Genomic DNA, 16,170 nt, shown 5'->3' with positions numbered 1-16,170 from the left:
AGAGTGTTTTTTTTTTTTTACATGGATCACTTAAAACATACTTTTTGTAAGGCTACTACTTTTTCAGTTACAACCTTTATCTCATGCCTAAATGTATACCGAGAAAAGGAAAGGAAAACATCATTTTAGTGTCATTGTAGAAGTTGAGTATGTGGGTGTGAACATCATGGGAATGGCAACTTTGTGATAAGTGATCATTTTGATGGTTGCCTGGGTGGGCGCTGTTAAATTGCATTGTGTACAGAGGGATTTGCCATTGGTCCAGACAAGAGATTTGGGGCAGGCGTGGACTGAGCGAAGGTGAAATACTTGAACAATCTCACGAGAAAATATGAGATTTTACTGATTATTGTTTACATTGTAAAAACATGAGAACCGAACCGAATCGATCCGGATTCAACTGAAACGCCTGCAACAGCACAACTTCCGAAACAGATTGGTCTCTTCCCTGCGGCGAGGAAAGCGACTGTAGCCGAACTTTGTTTTGATCGAGCTGAAAGCAAGGACCCGAAATTGATCTCATCACCGGGGGAGAAAAAGATAGGGGGTAACTGACGCCTAAAGAGCTTAAAGACATCATTTATACCTGGCGAAAAATCTCGAGGGTCGCCATTGTGTGGAGCGAGATACCCGACATAGGCACGGTATGGTCCTCGGCGAGAGGGATGTGATGGGGATCCCCGCCTAAGGAGCACAGCAACGCGGGTTTGGGATACCCGGAGTTGTCGAGGCCTCCAAGGGAATCCACCGTCGTTTGCCTAGAGCTGCACCGCGCTCTCCCGTGTCCGGATCGTTAACAGTCGGCACGCGAGGGACGCGGCTGTGGATGCGGCCTAGCCTGGGAGGGTCTGCCGAGCACCGGGGAAACAACGGGGACGGTTTCAGGCTTAACAACAGGCCCTCCAGAGGACCGAAAAAATATTAAATTGCAGTAAGTATCTCCTTAGGTTGATGGAAAAAATAATATAATGGGACAGGTTTCTGTCTACAGTGTGTCCAGTCGTCGTGGCACCTGACAACACAACCGAGAAGATGCTTCTTTTTGACAGACGAGTTAGCATGTTGGCTTCCCAACGTTAGCTATCTTACGTGTGTTTGTTAAAAAAAATCATTGTGGCGGACAGAAGTTGTTATTTTTTCACAGTCGTTTACGTTATATAATGTAACAAGTGATACTGGACCAACATTAACCACCATTTTCCTGATTTGGGTACGTTAATTGACAAAAATTATATCTAATGTCACTAGCTAACGTTAACCGTTAGCTCGTAGCTAAGTGATGATGGCCAACGTCTTGTTAGCTCATTTATCCAATGTTAACTAGCTACCCGTTGCTCATTTACTGATGATGTTTTAAATCGTTATGTTAGCTGAGCCAGCAAACTCAATCCCGATTAAAGTTACACAAGAATACGGACTAGAATTTATTTCCAATTGTACACAGATGTTTTAAGTTTCACTGTTCATTTAATGTATGCAAGCTATAGATAACAGACTTGACATAGCAGTCAGTGTTGGGCGTGTAACTTAAACGTTAACCTTTGCACAGACTAGCAAGCTGGGCACTTATTGTCTATAGTGGCCTTTTCCATTGCTGTAAGTATACTTGGCAGTCCCTCCATTAGTGACCTTTTATAACTCAAGCGCCATGTAACTTAGGCCTGTAATGCCAGGGTGTTATCACATGATGCTGTAATTTTGCAGGCAGTGACTCTACACATCTGGCCCAAGTCTTTGATGTATATTCCTTATTGGTTATATTTTTGTGCATTTTAGTGCCGTGAGTATTTTACTGAGTTGCTTGGTTGGTGCTTGCTGAACACACATGATAGTGGAAAACATTATTGTCAGGCTTATTGATGACTCAGAACAGGAATTTTCCACATCCATATAGCTAAAAACAGCCATGACTCATCACAACCAATGCCTTTTGAAACAGTGATCCGTCACTCCCACTTGAATATACTAGACCCCACAACGCCTTCCTTAATCTGTGCTCTTGTCTCCGCAGCCATGATGGAAGAACTGCATAGCCTGGACCCCCGGCGGCAGGAGCTGCTGGAGGCTCGCTTCACTGGGGTCGGCGTGGCTAAGGTTTGTTACAGCAGATGCCGCTGAGGTGGAGCATAAGAACTCTCCTGTCAAAGTGTTTATAATCACAGATTTTCTTGATTACACATTTTTTTGTGAACCTTCTTCCTTTCTTTGTCTCACTCTGCCTTGGTATCATTCTGCTGTTTGGCCTGGACAAGCTTGGCCCCACTCATTTTCTTTGTCTCTGGAGAAGGTTGAGCTGTGTCTGTGTTTTTTGGCTGGTGTGATATGGCATCTCTCCCTGGCTCATGATGTAGAGGCTGCATATGCAAGTGGTGATGCCTGCCAAAAAGGCCAGAGACAGGACAGGGGTGGTCGGGGGAGGAGGAGTGAAGGCAGAGGAGGAATGCAGAAATAGTTCTTGACCAGGTGTGATGAGTGGAGGCAGTATTTAGCTTTCCGCCCTCTCTCTTGCTACATGGATGGCATCGTCTTTGTGGAAGGTGATCTTGGAACAGTTAGGGAGCGAGAGTCAGCGCCAGGAGTGGGCCCCGTGCCAGCCATAGGCAGAGCTGAGCCCAGAGCATGGCATGGCTGCTGCCGCAGAGAAAATGGCGGCTCTCGCTAAGGCATCATGCCACAGCCGCCCTGTACGACAAGAGATGCAATGTGTGTAGGGGGAAGTGAGATGGAAGTGTGTCAACAAATAGCTATGAAGAAATATGGGTTGGTGGTCTAAAAGCTCTTCAGTGTCACAGAGGAGCGTGGAGTTTTTTCTTGACCTTGAACAGCCCTGTGGCACTGCTGCTCTCTCTGTTATCACTGAGTTGGTATTAAAGAAAGGGAAATTGTTATCCTTTGAGGACTGCGGGCTAGCAGAACTTTTAGTAATGGAACAGAGAGGGCCTACTAAAATTGTCGAATAGTGCATTTCCCTTTGAACAGGTCTGATCAAACAACCAAGGTGTCTGGAAGGGGTAAAAAACAAGCTGTCATTCTTAAATCAAGCAAAGCATCTTTCCCTGGCTTCCTCCGGAGGGAGGAGAAGAACAGAATGGGTAAGACCACGGTGAGCAGGAGAAAAATGGATGACATTATCTAAAGGTGACAGACAGAGGGAGGAATACATCCCCAGCAGCATGCCTAATGTTCAGCCATTTTAGGAGGGTTCAGCGAGAGAGCTTCAGTGTGCTCTGAATGACTAAGTATCTCTCCCTGATTGGACAGTGCCTGCTGAATTTTGATGTGATTCATTTGACTGACAGGCATCACCTAGGGAACCAGCATTAGGACTGATGCAGGTCGAGATTCAGTGGGAAGTTAATGGTGATGGTATTTAGGCAGACCTTCGCATCCTTTCTCTCAGTTTCTTTTTCACTCTATGGTTTCTAACTCCTGTGTGCACTCTCTCTCTCTCTCACACACACACACACACAAGTGCATGCATACACAACAAGTACATGTGCACACATTTTCAAGTTCTAGGAAAACATCCCTCGCATGTTTTATGAATCTTTGCATTTAATTTCTCCGTGTGCTTTATTTTTTATGTATTTTCACCTCATTTTAACAGGGCTCGGGTCAGAACCAAAATGAGTCATCCAATCAGAGTCTGTGCAGTGTGGGCTCGCTCAGTGACAAAGAGCTAGAGGTTAGTCTCTGTTACAAATGACCAAGATTTTTTTTAGGCCAACCACCTCTGTGTTATTATACATGCGACTGATTCATACCACTTCTTTTTGCCAGACTCCTGAAAAAAAAGCAAATGACCAGAGAGTGAGAAAACGGAAAGCAGACCATTTTGACAGCAGCCAAGGTAAGATTGTTCCACTGCCATGATCCCTTCATCATGTATCCCAAATATCAGCCTCTCTCTAAATTCCCTGTGCATCTCTTTCAGGCAAAGCAGGTGCAAGGGGACATAAAATTAGTGATTATTTTGAGGTGAGTGGCAGGAAATGTTTGTTTTTTCTTACTTATACTGAGTGTATGTTCAGCAAATCTCCTGTCCTTTACAAATGCTTCAGTATTAACTTTTCATAATTACTTTCTAACTAGGTCTGAACGATATCCCTATGTAATTGAACGAATAAACAATCTAACCAACCAGAGAGCAGAAACACCTGACCCTGTTCAGGTGTACACACGCCCTACACTCCACTTTTAATATATGCGAATGCGAGTAGATGAAGAGGACAACTTGTAAAATACAGCATGCAAGCTTTGATGCTCACAGTACTGAAGACGCATGGTTCCCAGGGTCATGGAAAAGTTGTAAAAGTCATGAAATTAGTTACATTCATTTACAGCTGGGGAAAAGTGGTGGAATTTTGTCGTGTGTAACAATTGTTACAATAAATCTTCCTTTGATAACCTTCCATGTAATGAAACATAACAGCAAATCTGTTTTCAGAAGCTGTTGACGTATTGTAGCTCTAATATGTGCTGACGTTTCACATTTTGTTTACCATCCCGTACATTTAGTCATTTTTTTCCTCTCCGTTCCATCTCTCTCTTCATATATGCCAGCTAGATGAATTTAGGTTTGAATAGACAAATAGTGCAAGACACAAAATATTTTTATTATGTATCCTTGAAAAGTCATGGAAAACTTCTCAAATTTTGTCCACGAAAATGTGTTGGAACCCCACAAATGGGTTTAAGTGCAATCCGCATGTTTACGTACTACATTTTTGTAAGAGATAACATCTCTTCCTAACAATCATCGAGTGAGCAACTTTCGGCAGATGGACTTCGGACAACAAGTCCAACAACATCAAGCCCTGGGCGGGCCTAAGAGAACAAGTTGGAGGTGTGCGAAGATTCATTAAATAGAGCCATGGCGAACAATTTTTCAAGCAAGCGACACATCACTTAGCACCTTTGCTGATATATTGAGCAGGTTAGGACATCTTCACCCGGAAACAGTGAAACAATTTAAAGTTCACTCACTTGTTCACATCACATTCAGTTAAGAAGAGGCGTAATGCGTGTGTAGGGAGTGTGTGGTCGAGCGGTAAAGTTATAGTGGTAGCAAATGTACACTGTAGGTTTCAGTTTGTCCATGAATAAACACTGCAGCCACTAAAGACCGAGTTAAGTTTCCACGTTTTGCTTCTGAACTGCTGGCAAAGTGAAGGGGTTTAATTTTAAAGTGAGCATCAACGTCCAGACCAAGTTAATAACATGTTTACAAGGAGGCCTTTAGTTATCTAAATATTTTGGAGTGGTAGCCTGCACACTTAAGTTTGAGTAATTTGTTACAATACTGTTTCTGAAAAAAGATTAGTATGGTTTATATTTGATTTTCAATAATACAGATAAGGATGATAAAGATAAAAATTAACTTGCATACTAAACTGTGATTGCAATTTGGTCTAAAAAAAAAAAAAAAAATCACAATTAGATTATCGTTCAGGCCTATTTCTAACCCTTTTTTTAGCCATCTTGGTCTTTCCATTGAACGGCTTTCTTCTCTCTTTGCGTGTCTGTCAGTTTGCGGGAGGTAGCGGTCCTGGTACCAGCCCTGCCAGGGGAATTCCACCAGTGGTCCGCTCTTCCCCACAACACTCCCTCTCCAACCCCCCTGTCACGGTGAGCATGTTCGCACTATGCTCTATCTCATGCTTTTGCAGCTCTTAACACTCTTTCCTGCCATTCTCTTTTCCATGCTTTTTATTAACATCATTAAGGTCAAGTTTTCTTCCAGATGGGAAGATTCTGATGTGGTCTGTAAATAAATTTTAAACAGAAGTGTGTTTAAATCTGTATTTGGAGTAACTGCATCTTTTCAAGTAAACCAAATCACTCAAAATCTTGTGTGCTTTTGCGGTAAGAATTTTACCCATTTTCTCATACGTCTGATTGTTCATTTGAGTGTCTACAGTTTCTGGCCGTCATTTTAATGCAGATTTCTTTCGCCAGATTGGTCTCATGTTTTATCGTGACTGGCAGCTGCAGGTCTCGATTTTTTAATGTGATGAAATTCGCACATTAAGACACCCTCTGTTTCTGTCAGGTTTTTTATTTGTTGAATGTTTTTGCCTCCCAGGTGCAGCAGGGAAGCCCCTCCTCCGTCAGCTCGGCCAACACAGAGCACTCGTCGTGTTCACTGAAGCCTGCTTCTCTTCACTTGTTCCACAAAGCCACACAGGTACTTAACATGTTATCAGGGCTGGCTGCCTGATTGTCCAAAGGTAGTTGTCATATAATTAGTATGTATAAACCAATACATTTGCAACCAGAAACCAATAAGCAACTGAGAGAATTTGTTAGATGGCACTGCTACATTTTTGACTGATACAAAATGATCCACCATTAACATAAACACTGTTTTTGTGCTCACTTTACCCTGTAGTCTGACCTTACCATAGAGAAACTAACAGCAATGGAGAACAACAAGAACTCTGACCTGGAGAAGAAGGAGGGCCGAATAGACGATTTGCTGCGGGTACTAATCTCCTTACATTTCATCCCTGCTACTCTGCTTGCCATTTTTGATGGTTTTGAAAATTCTGTCTTGGTTTTTTCACCGGAGGCATGTTAGAGTTGACACATTCCTTCTGTTTGTACATGTGAAAACAAGATCAATTTTGTTTTTTTTTTTAACCTGACCTTTTCCTTGCTCATTTGTATGTTCTGCTCCAGGCAAACTGTGATCTGAGGAGACAGATCGATGAGCAGCAGAGGATGCTGGAACGATACAAGGAACGCCTAAACAAGTGTGTGACCATGTCCAAGAAGCTGCTGATTGAAAAAGTATGTTCATCTAATGAGACTTTGATTTATTTCAAGCCATTAGTTTCCAAAGGGAGTGGGTTTTGTGGCAGGAGCTGGTTTTCAAAGGCCTTATTTAAGCCATGTGGAATGAATAGCACTGGTTTAAAGCCTGTATTTCTCTGCCCTCACTCCAGTCCAAACAGGAGAAGATGGCGTGCCGGGACAAAAGCATGCAGGACAGACTTCGACTGGGTCACTTCACCACAGTGAGACATGGAGCGTCTTTCACTGAGCAGTGGACGGATGGATATGCCTTCCAAAACCTTATTAAGTGAGGACTTTGATGATTTAACTTCAATCTTTTCCTTTCACACTATCGTGCTTTCATCATTTTTAAGTTACTGCTGGTCCAGCAGGCAACATCATTACACGCTTTAATGTGTATTTTTATAATGTTTGCCTGAATATACCTGTACTAGCAGTCCGTTTAAAATGCTCTGTTTAATCCCCTGTGTCTTTTAAGCGCCACTCCGTGTGTTCAGTATCTCAGCTTCTCTGCACCATCATTGCAGCTGCAGAATGACTGTAATGGAATAAAGTGGCATTTCCTGCTGTGAAAAATAACTAATGAACTAACTGGGCATGTTCCAGAAGGAAAATAATCAGAAAATGGGGAAAAATTAACATCACTAGCTATTAATATTCCATGTTACCCTGCCGTTAGCATGTAGCTACATGTAGCAGTGTATGTAACGTAAACCCTTGCAGTAACATGCCCGAAGCAGATGACCATATAAAGAAAGCTGTTACAAGCCCACATCAGGAAGCAGAGTCTCCAGAACGGTCTGAAGTCTGTGGTTTTGGCACACATGGATTACTTTTTGATATGTTTACCTTATTATTTTAAGCTTTGACCGCTTTAATATGAACATCTAACATTGTGACAATACATATTTGACAGAAAATAAGGAAAAGGATAGTAGGCCTACTTTAATGCAAGCAGAAATGTGCTTTTGTAATTTACACAATAAATCCTCACATCTTAGTGGCAATTTTATACGTAGTCTTACAGACTGAACACCCTCCATACAAGAAGAAAAGGCAGCATCTCAACCAGGGAGCCAGAGAGTTTACTGTTGATTAGGCACAAACCGATAAAATGCGTTAGGTCTGTATGTCATTGCAATGTGTCATCTGTTTTCAGACAACAAGAAAGGATCAATTCCCAGCGAGAGGAAATTGAAAGACAAAGGAAGCTGCTGGCCAAACGCAAGCCGCCCTCCATGGCCCAGACTCCACCTCCAAGCCTGGAGCAAAACAAACGCAAAAGCAAAACCAATGGGACAGAAAGTGAAACGTATGATGCCTTTGTTTGTTATTTATACAGCTGTTTTTTTCCTTCGCTCACAATCACGAAGTTTTACTGAGGTTTGTTCTGCATCCTCACAGGTTATCACAGGCAGAGTACCATGAGCAAGAGGAAATCTTTAAGCTACGACTAGGCCATCTTAAGAAGGTAATGCCTGCTAAATTTTTGTTGTCGGTGACAACCTGTTTGTTGTGGTCTTTTTTTGTTTGTTCAGTTATTTTGTTACTACACGTGTTTTGATATTCTTTTGTTGTCCTTTGTAGGAGGAGGCAGAGATCCAGGCGGAGCTGGAGAGGTTGGAACGAGTGCGAAACCTGCACATTCGGGAGCTGAAAAGGATCCACAATGAGGATAATTCTCAGTACGCTTTTCTTCTTATGTGGCCCTAGTTTTTTTTTTATACCAATGTGCCCTTTTGTCTTGTTTTATATTATAACTTAAATTGTTTCTCACACAGATTCAAAGATCACCCTACGCTAAATGACCGATACCTGCTACTCCATTTACTCGGACGGGGAGGTTTCAGTGAAGTTTATAAGGTAAGAGAACTTCGTCTTTCCCTGTCCAGGCACAACCACTTTTTTTATAATAGTTCATACACTGTAAAGATATTTATTTTTTTAACATATAATAATATCAGACAGTGATGAGGCAGCATTATTACACTGTAATTACAACTGTTCTACGAACTTAGAAATTAGGTCATAAATCTGTGCACAGTTTGGGGCAATCTTATACAATAGCCTTCATTAACTACCAGTTTCTGCTGCTTAAGGGAGAGTGGTGTGAGTCAGTTCAAGTCTGTGGTAATATTTGAGGTCAGAGTTTGTGGTGTTACACTGGTGAAAACTAACTTGCTCATATTCTTAAAGCAGCTGTAGTGGCTGTGCTGCACATACTTTGGAAAATATTTGAGGATGTGTGTTTCATTACATTACACTAAGTTGACATCATCAACATTTCTAAGTAAATGATTGTGCCAGAATGCGAGAGTTGTTCCAAGAACCTGCTGTCATCGCTGTAAAAATGATGAATGAACGCAGCCATTTAATGTGAAGCAAGAGCCTCACTGCAGCTCAAACAAAGTAATATTAAATGCAGTTCCTCACTAATAGGAGACGTTTATTTTTCAGGCCTTTGACTTAACAGAGCAAAGGTATGTTGCGGTCAAAATCCACCAGTTGAACAAGAACTGGAGGGATGAGAAGAAGGAAAATTATCACAAGTGAGTGCTGTGCAATTCCCAACACAACGCTGTAGTATATTTATATGGTTATGAATAATTAACTCTTCAAATTACTGTTTGTAATATCCATATTTAAAGTAAATGGTGTAAATATTGTAAACGCTCTTTGTTTTAGACACGCTTGCAGAGAATATAGAATCCATAAAGAGCTGGACCACCCACGAATAGTTAAACTCTACGACTACTTTTCGCTTGACACTGACTCGTAAGTCATCTCCTTTTAAACACATATATCCCTTTTAAAAAAATCAACCTTTTATGCAGATTAAGTTAATTAAGAGTCTGTTTTGATGTACCAAATCTTCCCTTTTTTGGAGCAGGTTCTGCACAGTCCTGGAGTACTGTGAGGGCAATGACCTGGACTTCTACCTGAAGCAGCACAAGCTCATGTCAGAGAAGGAGGGCCGCTCCATCATCATGCAGATTGTTAACGCCCTGAAGTACCTCAATGAGATCAGACCGCCCATTATCCACTACGACCTCAAACCTGGTGGGTCTCCGCACCACAGTGCCTCTAAAACTCTCAGAGCTTGCATGTTCTTGTTTTAGTTTTCTTGGCACAGTTCTACTTCAAAATAAATGATCAGTTTAAGAGTCAGTTGAATTAAACACTCAAACCACAGCAGCTACAGTAGTGATGAGGGGGATTTTATCCTGGTTCACATGATGCCCAGCATTGGTTATTTACAAGTGGCTTAATGGATGGACACACAGTACAATTGTTGGGCATATTATCGTAACTGTTTGTCTTGATAGATGGTTTTGGCTTCCAAAGTAGCTGCTGCCCATTATTCCATAACGTTTAATTTGATTATGTTTAATTTTATAAAAAATTGGAATCATTGTGCATTCAACAGAGCTGATTCATCCAGAGCATAATCATCATAGCCAACTCAAAATGTGAATATAGATGTGAACTATGCAGAGATTTTTTTCATGCCTGTAAATCCTGCTCAGGTAACATCCTCCTTGTGAACGGCACTGCCTGCGGGGAGATCAAGATCACAGACTTTGGCCTATCAAAGATCATGGATGATGACAGCTATAACTCAGTGGATGGGATGGAGCTGACGTCACAGGGAGCAGGGACATACTGGTAAGATTTACTCTGGAAGATGCTACTCTGCTGCAGTGATGCCACCATCTCTGATATAATGAATTGTTTTGTTTATTTTTATCACTCAGCATTTGTCCTCAAGGGTCAAATTTCTGTTTGGTAGAGGGCCGGAATATTTCTCTATGACTGAGTGCATTCTCAAAGTGTGCTGTAGGATAAAAAAAAAAGGAAGGAAGGAAAAACAAAATGGCAGAATCTAAAGTGTACATTTTCAGTGTTTTAGATGCATAATCAGAATTGGAAGCTCAAACGTCTTAGACTTTATAAAAACTTTTGTAGAAGCATCATGCAAATGTGTGAAAATCCATCCTGAGACTGCAAAGCTTCAAATGCAGGAAAAAATCAAATGTACTGTATTGAATGACCTACCCCTTCTTATTGAGTTTCAACACCTTCCTAATGAAAGCTTTCTAACTTGCTACACACTCTCAAACTAACATCTCTGAATATAATACGCCTGTACAGAGAAGTTAGTAAATTCCCTTCGAATCAGTTATGAAATGCTGCAGCAGTGAGTTTTTCTCTTGGCACATAGAACAGTGTCCTGGTACATGGTCGCTGTGTCTGACAGCACACTGGATTGACTGTAGTTGGCCAGAAGCAGATTGCAGGCTAAATAGTGTCATGGCTCACACAAGGGGGATTTCATTGCAGCAGCTACTGAAGAGATGATGAATTCATGGCTAAGACCAGTGTGTGTCATTTCACAAAATAATGCAGAGAACATGCAAGCTGTAGACTTGACTTAATAACACACGGATATTAAACCAAAAAAATGTGCAGCTATTATCAGAATCTGTAGATATGCATAACATGGAATTAAAATCAAAGTAAAAGTGATCATAATGACATTACACTACATATCTCAGCTTTTTCAGCAAGATTTAGTGTTATACGTTTTTTCCACCAAAATCTCCATGTGTATGCAGGTCTTTAAGCAAAGAAAAACCTGTTAAAAAGAAGCAATGGACTCCTTTTCTACTGCTAATAGACCAGAACTGTGTAGGCCTACATTGCTCTGTCAATAGACGCCAGTTGGAGCTAAAGAAAATAAATTACCCACTAAATAGCCACTGCAGAGTCATTTGTCCCGGGAGTGAATGCAGATTGTAACCTTTCCCATTAAATAAAAAAAACAGGTGTTAGTGTGTGTAGTGGATTTTTTTTGTCCAGTGGGAAAGGGGCAGATGGTTTTACTATATGTACAGTAGATATCTGTTTAGTAAGTCAAGCCTTTTGTCAGTCTTATTGATGCTAATGTAAAGGTTGGATCTTGACTGAGTGAAACAACCCTGACTGTTCTCCACCTGCTAACAGCAGAGTGCTGTTGTAGCTAAAAGACAGAAGCAATACGTGACACAAATGTGATGTGGTGCCTTTTAATATTAGTAGTTATAATACCACAGACGACGTATATAGATGTATAGATGTAGATGTACTAAGCTTCAGGATTCATTTGGTTAATGCTTGTACAACAATTAACAACCTCACAGATCCTGGTTGTTATTAATTTCCTAGTGCACAGTGTTTGTTGTTGTTGTTGTTGTTGTTGTTGTTGTTGTTAATGATGTCACTACTATTTCATGTGTTGATTCATATTAATATAATCTTTTCTCTTTTAGGTACCTGCCCCCAGAATGCTTTGTGGTTGGGAAGGAACCACCTAAAATTTCCAACAAGGTGGATGTGTGGTCTGTGGGAGTCATTTTCTACCAGTGTTTGTATGGCCGCAAGGTAGGAGACACACACTGAAGAAAATATGTTGCATCAAAACACTGAAGTTTTTAAGTCAGTTATGTAGTTGATAAAATGCAATGGGGGATAATTCCCCTTGCCGTGTATGTGCAAGTCCTTAAAAAGTATTAAAAATTGAATTCAGTTAAATGAAATTGTGTGGTCTTAATCGCCACAAACATTTAATCTAATTTTATTTATGCATCTTTTAATTTATTTTTGTCAACATGAGTCAAGCTCTTCTGCATGAAAGTCCACATTCCTGACTAACAAATCTCTAAACCTAACACTTAACCTAATACTGGCTTTTTACTTGATACTTTCTTACCCGTCTGCAAAATGTAGATTAACCTAACTCGCTCTAATAACTATATTTCTACATAAAACCTCCCTCTGCATAGAACAACACGCACTTTACTTTATACTAACCCACAGTGCTTGAATAAGAAAAGAGGATATCCAAAAATCTGTATTAAATTTGATTTTAAACATTATCTTAAAGGTCTTAAAAAGCATAACATTTTTGTGTCTGATACCTATAGACCGCCTTGGTTGCATGAATTTATTTCTAATTTTATTTTAAAAAATTGACTTTTGCCAAAGATTAACACTTTATTATGGACATTGCACTAAACACCAACACTCTTACATAGTTCCTGTTCAGTTCTTTAGGTTATGTTTTGTTTCCTCTAATAACACTTCTTCTCCTCGTCTATGTTCTTTAGCCCTTCGGCCACAACCAGTCCCAGCAGGACATCCTGCAGGAGAACACAATACTGAAGGCGACAGATGTGCAGTTCCCTCCTAAACCAGTAGTCACACCTGAAGCTAAGGTACCGGCTGCTCACTGCATCACGTCTGCGTATCTTCAGTCACCACTTCGCGTTTTGTTATCATACTGTAACCACTCATGTTCACATACATAGTTTCAGAAGGGATTTTTTTGGATGTATGTATTTAGGGATTTCTTATCTTTTTACCAAAACATTGATATCTGCACTTAAGAGTTGTATTTTTTTCAGTCATTCCAACCTCACTCTGTCTTTCTCAGGCCTTTATAAGGCGCTGTCTAGTCTACCGTAAGGAGGACCGCATCGATGTGCACCAGTTGGCCAGTGACCCCTTCCTCATGCCCCACATCCGCAAGTCGGTGGCCTCCTCGGGCACCTCGGGCATGGCAGTGGCCTCCACATCCAGCTCCTCCAACAGCAGCGCCTCAAACTGAGCCCACGCCCCTTAACTGACTGACTGAACCATTTGAAAGCGTGGGGTGGGGCGGGGGCGACGCCATACTGTGTCCCCCCTCCCAAGAGCATCCCACCTTGCCATGAAGAGCCCAAGAGAAACAGGTCAGACGACGGCAAGGGGTGGGTGAGAAGTCATGGGCGAGTTGGGAAAGGAGACTCACGTCACCCTTCCTGTCTCTCATGTCCACCCACCCTAGCCTACCTGTCCTCTTTTCACAAAAGGGTGGCATCGTTCTGGGGGTCAAAGCCCTGGACGACTCACGCAGCACGGGGGCGAGGTGTGGCACTGTGTTGGTGAAAAGTGGGGTTCAGTGTTTGGGATTTTTCTTTCCTGCTTAACAAAGAGAAAATAAAAAGAAGTATAGAACTGCTTCAGCTTGGCAGACGGAGAGGACTGCAGAAGGCCTCATACCCATACGCACTCATACATACACCCATGCATGAGCCATTCTGGTCCGAGGTAGTCTGAACTCCCCAATCTCAAACATTTTGTTTGTTCTCATCTCCTGGAACCTAGCTGAGAGAACCAGTCTGGCCTGTTATTGTATTGAACCCTAAATATCTATGGCACTATGTCACTCAGCCCGCTGTTCTGGGATCCCCCTGCCCGCTTAAATTCCAGACCCAGATAGTTTGTGACGAGGAGAGACAGAAGCTACTATTCCCCCTTCACCCCTCTCCCCTCTCCTCGTCAAACTCCTGTGACCAAAGCTTATAACTTCCAGTTGGTGGCAGTGTTCCGCCTCCGTTTTTATAATGAATGGTTTTAGAGTCGTGTTACTTGATATGGAGTGGAAGCTGTTGAGAAACGACCCCTTTTACATTTTTTTAAAAAACTTTTCAATTTAACCAGTTTTATGGAGAAAACTGTTGTGTTTTTCAAGTTGCCTTTTAATTAGAACTGTTATTGTTTGATTGACCCCCTACCATAAACACACATATTTATTTAGGTATGTTTGAATTTATTTTTGGCCAATAAAATGCAAGGGACTGGTTTACCTAATAGTACTGTTGGGGGAGATTGGGCCTTAGCAGAGAGTTGCATAAACCATTAAATACTATTGGTTAAAATGTGTTTGTTGTTCTGGGATTATGTCAGACTGGGTTTGCCATCATTGCCTTTGAGGGAATAACTGATATCTACAACACAGCTGACACTGTAGTCATAAGTTTTAGGTCTGTACTTAAGTTTTCTTTCTCACTTTTTATTTAAATTTACTTTCCAGGTTATAGCCTAAATCAAACATATTTTCTAGAGGAGTCTTGGATACAGCCCAAGGTTCCCGCAGAATCCTAAAAAGTCTTTTATTAAATTTACTTAATCTTACAAAAGTCTTAAAAATACTCCGACATGGGAAGTGGGGGTTTTATGATTTTTTTTTTTAAGTTGCATTGTAAAATCTCAAAATAATTGGTAATTTTTTATTTTTTTTTAAATTTTGTTCAATAATTTACCAAATTCCTCCCCTTAAACACATCATCATGCAAATACAGGCAGTGGAGTCTCACATGCAGAGTGAGAAACCAAAAAAAAATGCCAAGAAAACCGTCCAGAAATGCCAGATGTTTCCTACTTCTGTTGGTAAACTAAACAGACTTTTATGGTAATATAATATGTTCACTGTCTTACATGTGTTCCACTCTAAAAAGGGTTGTTTTTTTCAACTTTTGACAAAGATCATCAACATTTTTCACTGGACAAAAAAAGTAATGTTTTATGTTACAATAAACATTTGCGCAAAATAAAATTAGCCTTCAGTTTTGGTAAGTAGAAAATTGGTATTAAACTAAACTGAGTGGCATTTAAAAATCTTAAATCTACCTTGCCTTTGGCTGCAGAAGCCCTGATACAGCTTCACAAAGCTAGTGTTGTAGTAATGTTCTCTGGTAAGTGCGTCAATGGAACAAAAAACTAATTAACTGCCAGAAGACAGACTGAAAACTGCTGATGTTATGTGTTCATACATATGTTAGTGTACTACAGCAGTCAGATTAGTAAAACTTCAGGAGGAATGCTGTCTCATTCATAAATCCAGTACCGGTCTGGAATTTCCTTTCTCCTGTCAGGAGGTAAAGGACAACATTAATACAAACACTATTTTAATATTCACTGAGTGCCCATTTGTCCTCGAGCTTTGTGGTGGCATGTTAATTGATGTAGCACATAAAACGTGACACATGAACGTAAAACTCCATTAAAGGCCACAACTGAATATAATTTTCCCGGTTACTCTTGGAACAGACCTCAAACATTGATTTTTGCAATTTTTATCTTTTATAGATGCCAAGTAACTCACTCTTGACACATACTGTTCAACGTGACTTGCAATAGGGTGCCACCGCTACCTTTTTCTAATTCACGACAATAAATTAAAACTGGTAACTTTTTAATACTTTGATTGTAAATAAGGTAACAAGGTGCCAGAGTGCATTTAAAAGCATGAAAATAGTTTTTTTATCCAAAAAAAAGTGCCAGGGGACTATCCCCGGGACTCCCTGACAGAGGTATAGGCCAATTATTCATATATTAATTATTTATGTTTGTTTATCAACTAGCCCCTGGCCTCATGACATTCTGCAAGAGTGGCCTTCGGGCAAAGTAAGTTAAGTTTCCCTTCTGTACATATTAATGTAAAAGGATACATCATCTTTTGGCAGTCAGATCAGTCTGTCCATCCTTCCATTTTCTTCCATTTATCTGGGC

The 16,170-nt window shown here is 40.8% G+C and overlaps 1 protein-coding gene across 3 annotated transcripts; it reads left to right on the top strand.

Moving 5' to 3' along the window:
- The first annotated feature begins 250 nt into the window (after positions 1–250).
- On the top strand, positions 251–14,537 carry tlk2 (tousled-like kinase 2). 3 transcript variants are annotated; one of them, XM_042504712.1, is made up of 22 exons: positions 251–931; positions 2,012–2,094; positions 3,608–3,685; positions 3,781–3,850; positions 3,935–3,978; positions 5,530–5,628; positions 5,959–5,994; positions 6,086–6,187; positions 6,392–6,484; positions 6,682–6,792; positions 6,948–7,084; positions 7,958–8,110; positions 8,203–8,269; positions 8,386–8,483; positions 8,580–8,661; positions 9,256–9,347; positions 9,484–9,573; positions 9,689–9,858; positions 10,326–10,464; positions 12,108–12,219; positions 12,945–13,052; positions 13,271–14,537. In XM_042504712.1, the coding sequence occupies exons 2-22, from the start codon at positions 2,014–2,016 to the stop codon at positions 13,442–13,444; spliced, it is 2,136 nt and encodes a 711-aa protein (XP_042360646.1). In that variant the 5' UTR covers positions 251–931; positions 2,012–2,013; the 3' UTR covers positions 13,445–14,537. The 3 variants fall into 3 exon arrangements, with proteins under 3 accessions (XP_042360646.1, XP_042360647.1, XP_042360648.1); XM_042504713.1 differs by lacking the exon at positions 5,959–5,994 and having other exon boundaries at positions 252–931; XM_042504714.1 differs by lacking the exons at positions 5,530–5,628; positions 5,959–5,994 and having other exon boundaries at positions 252–931.
- Positions 14,538–16,170: the final 1,633 nt, after the last annotated feature.

The sequence above is a fragment of the Plectropomus leopardus genome, chromosome 17 (assembly GCF_008729295.1).
Source record: "Plectropomus leopardus isolate mb chromosome 17, YSFRI_Pleo_2.0, whole genome shotgun sequence".
NCBI classification, from domain to species: Eukaryota; Metazoa; Chordata; class Actinopteri; order Perciformes; family Serranidae; genus Plectropomus; species Plectropomus leopardus.
Note: the sequence above shows the minus strand (reverse complement) of the source record. Positions and strands in the feature narration are given on the sequence as shown.

What these genes read in the sequence shown, in the direction of transcription:
- tlk2 (XM_042504712.1), top strand. Translation starts at nt 2,014, where the DNA reads ATGATGGAAGAACTGCATAGCCTGGACCCCCGGCGGCAGGAGCTGCTG. An exon ending in CCATTTTGACAGCAGCCAAG is followed by an intron (nt 3,851 to 3,934) that starts GTAAGATTGTTC and finishes CATCTCTTTCAG; the next exon opens with GCAAAGCAGGTGCAAGGGGA. An exon ending in ATCGTGACTGGCAGCTGCAG is followed by an intron (nt 5,995 to 6,085) that starts GTCTCGATTTTT and finishes TTTGCCTCCCAG; the next exon opens with GTGCAGCAGGGAAGCCCCTC.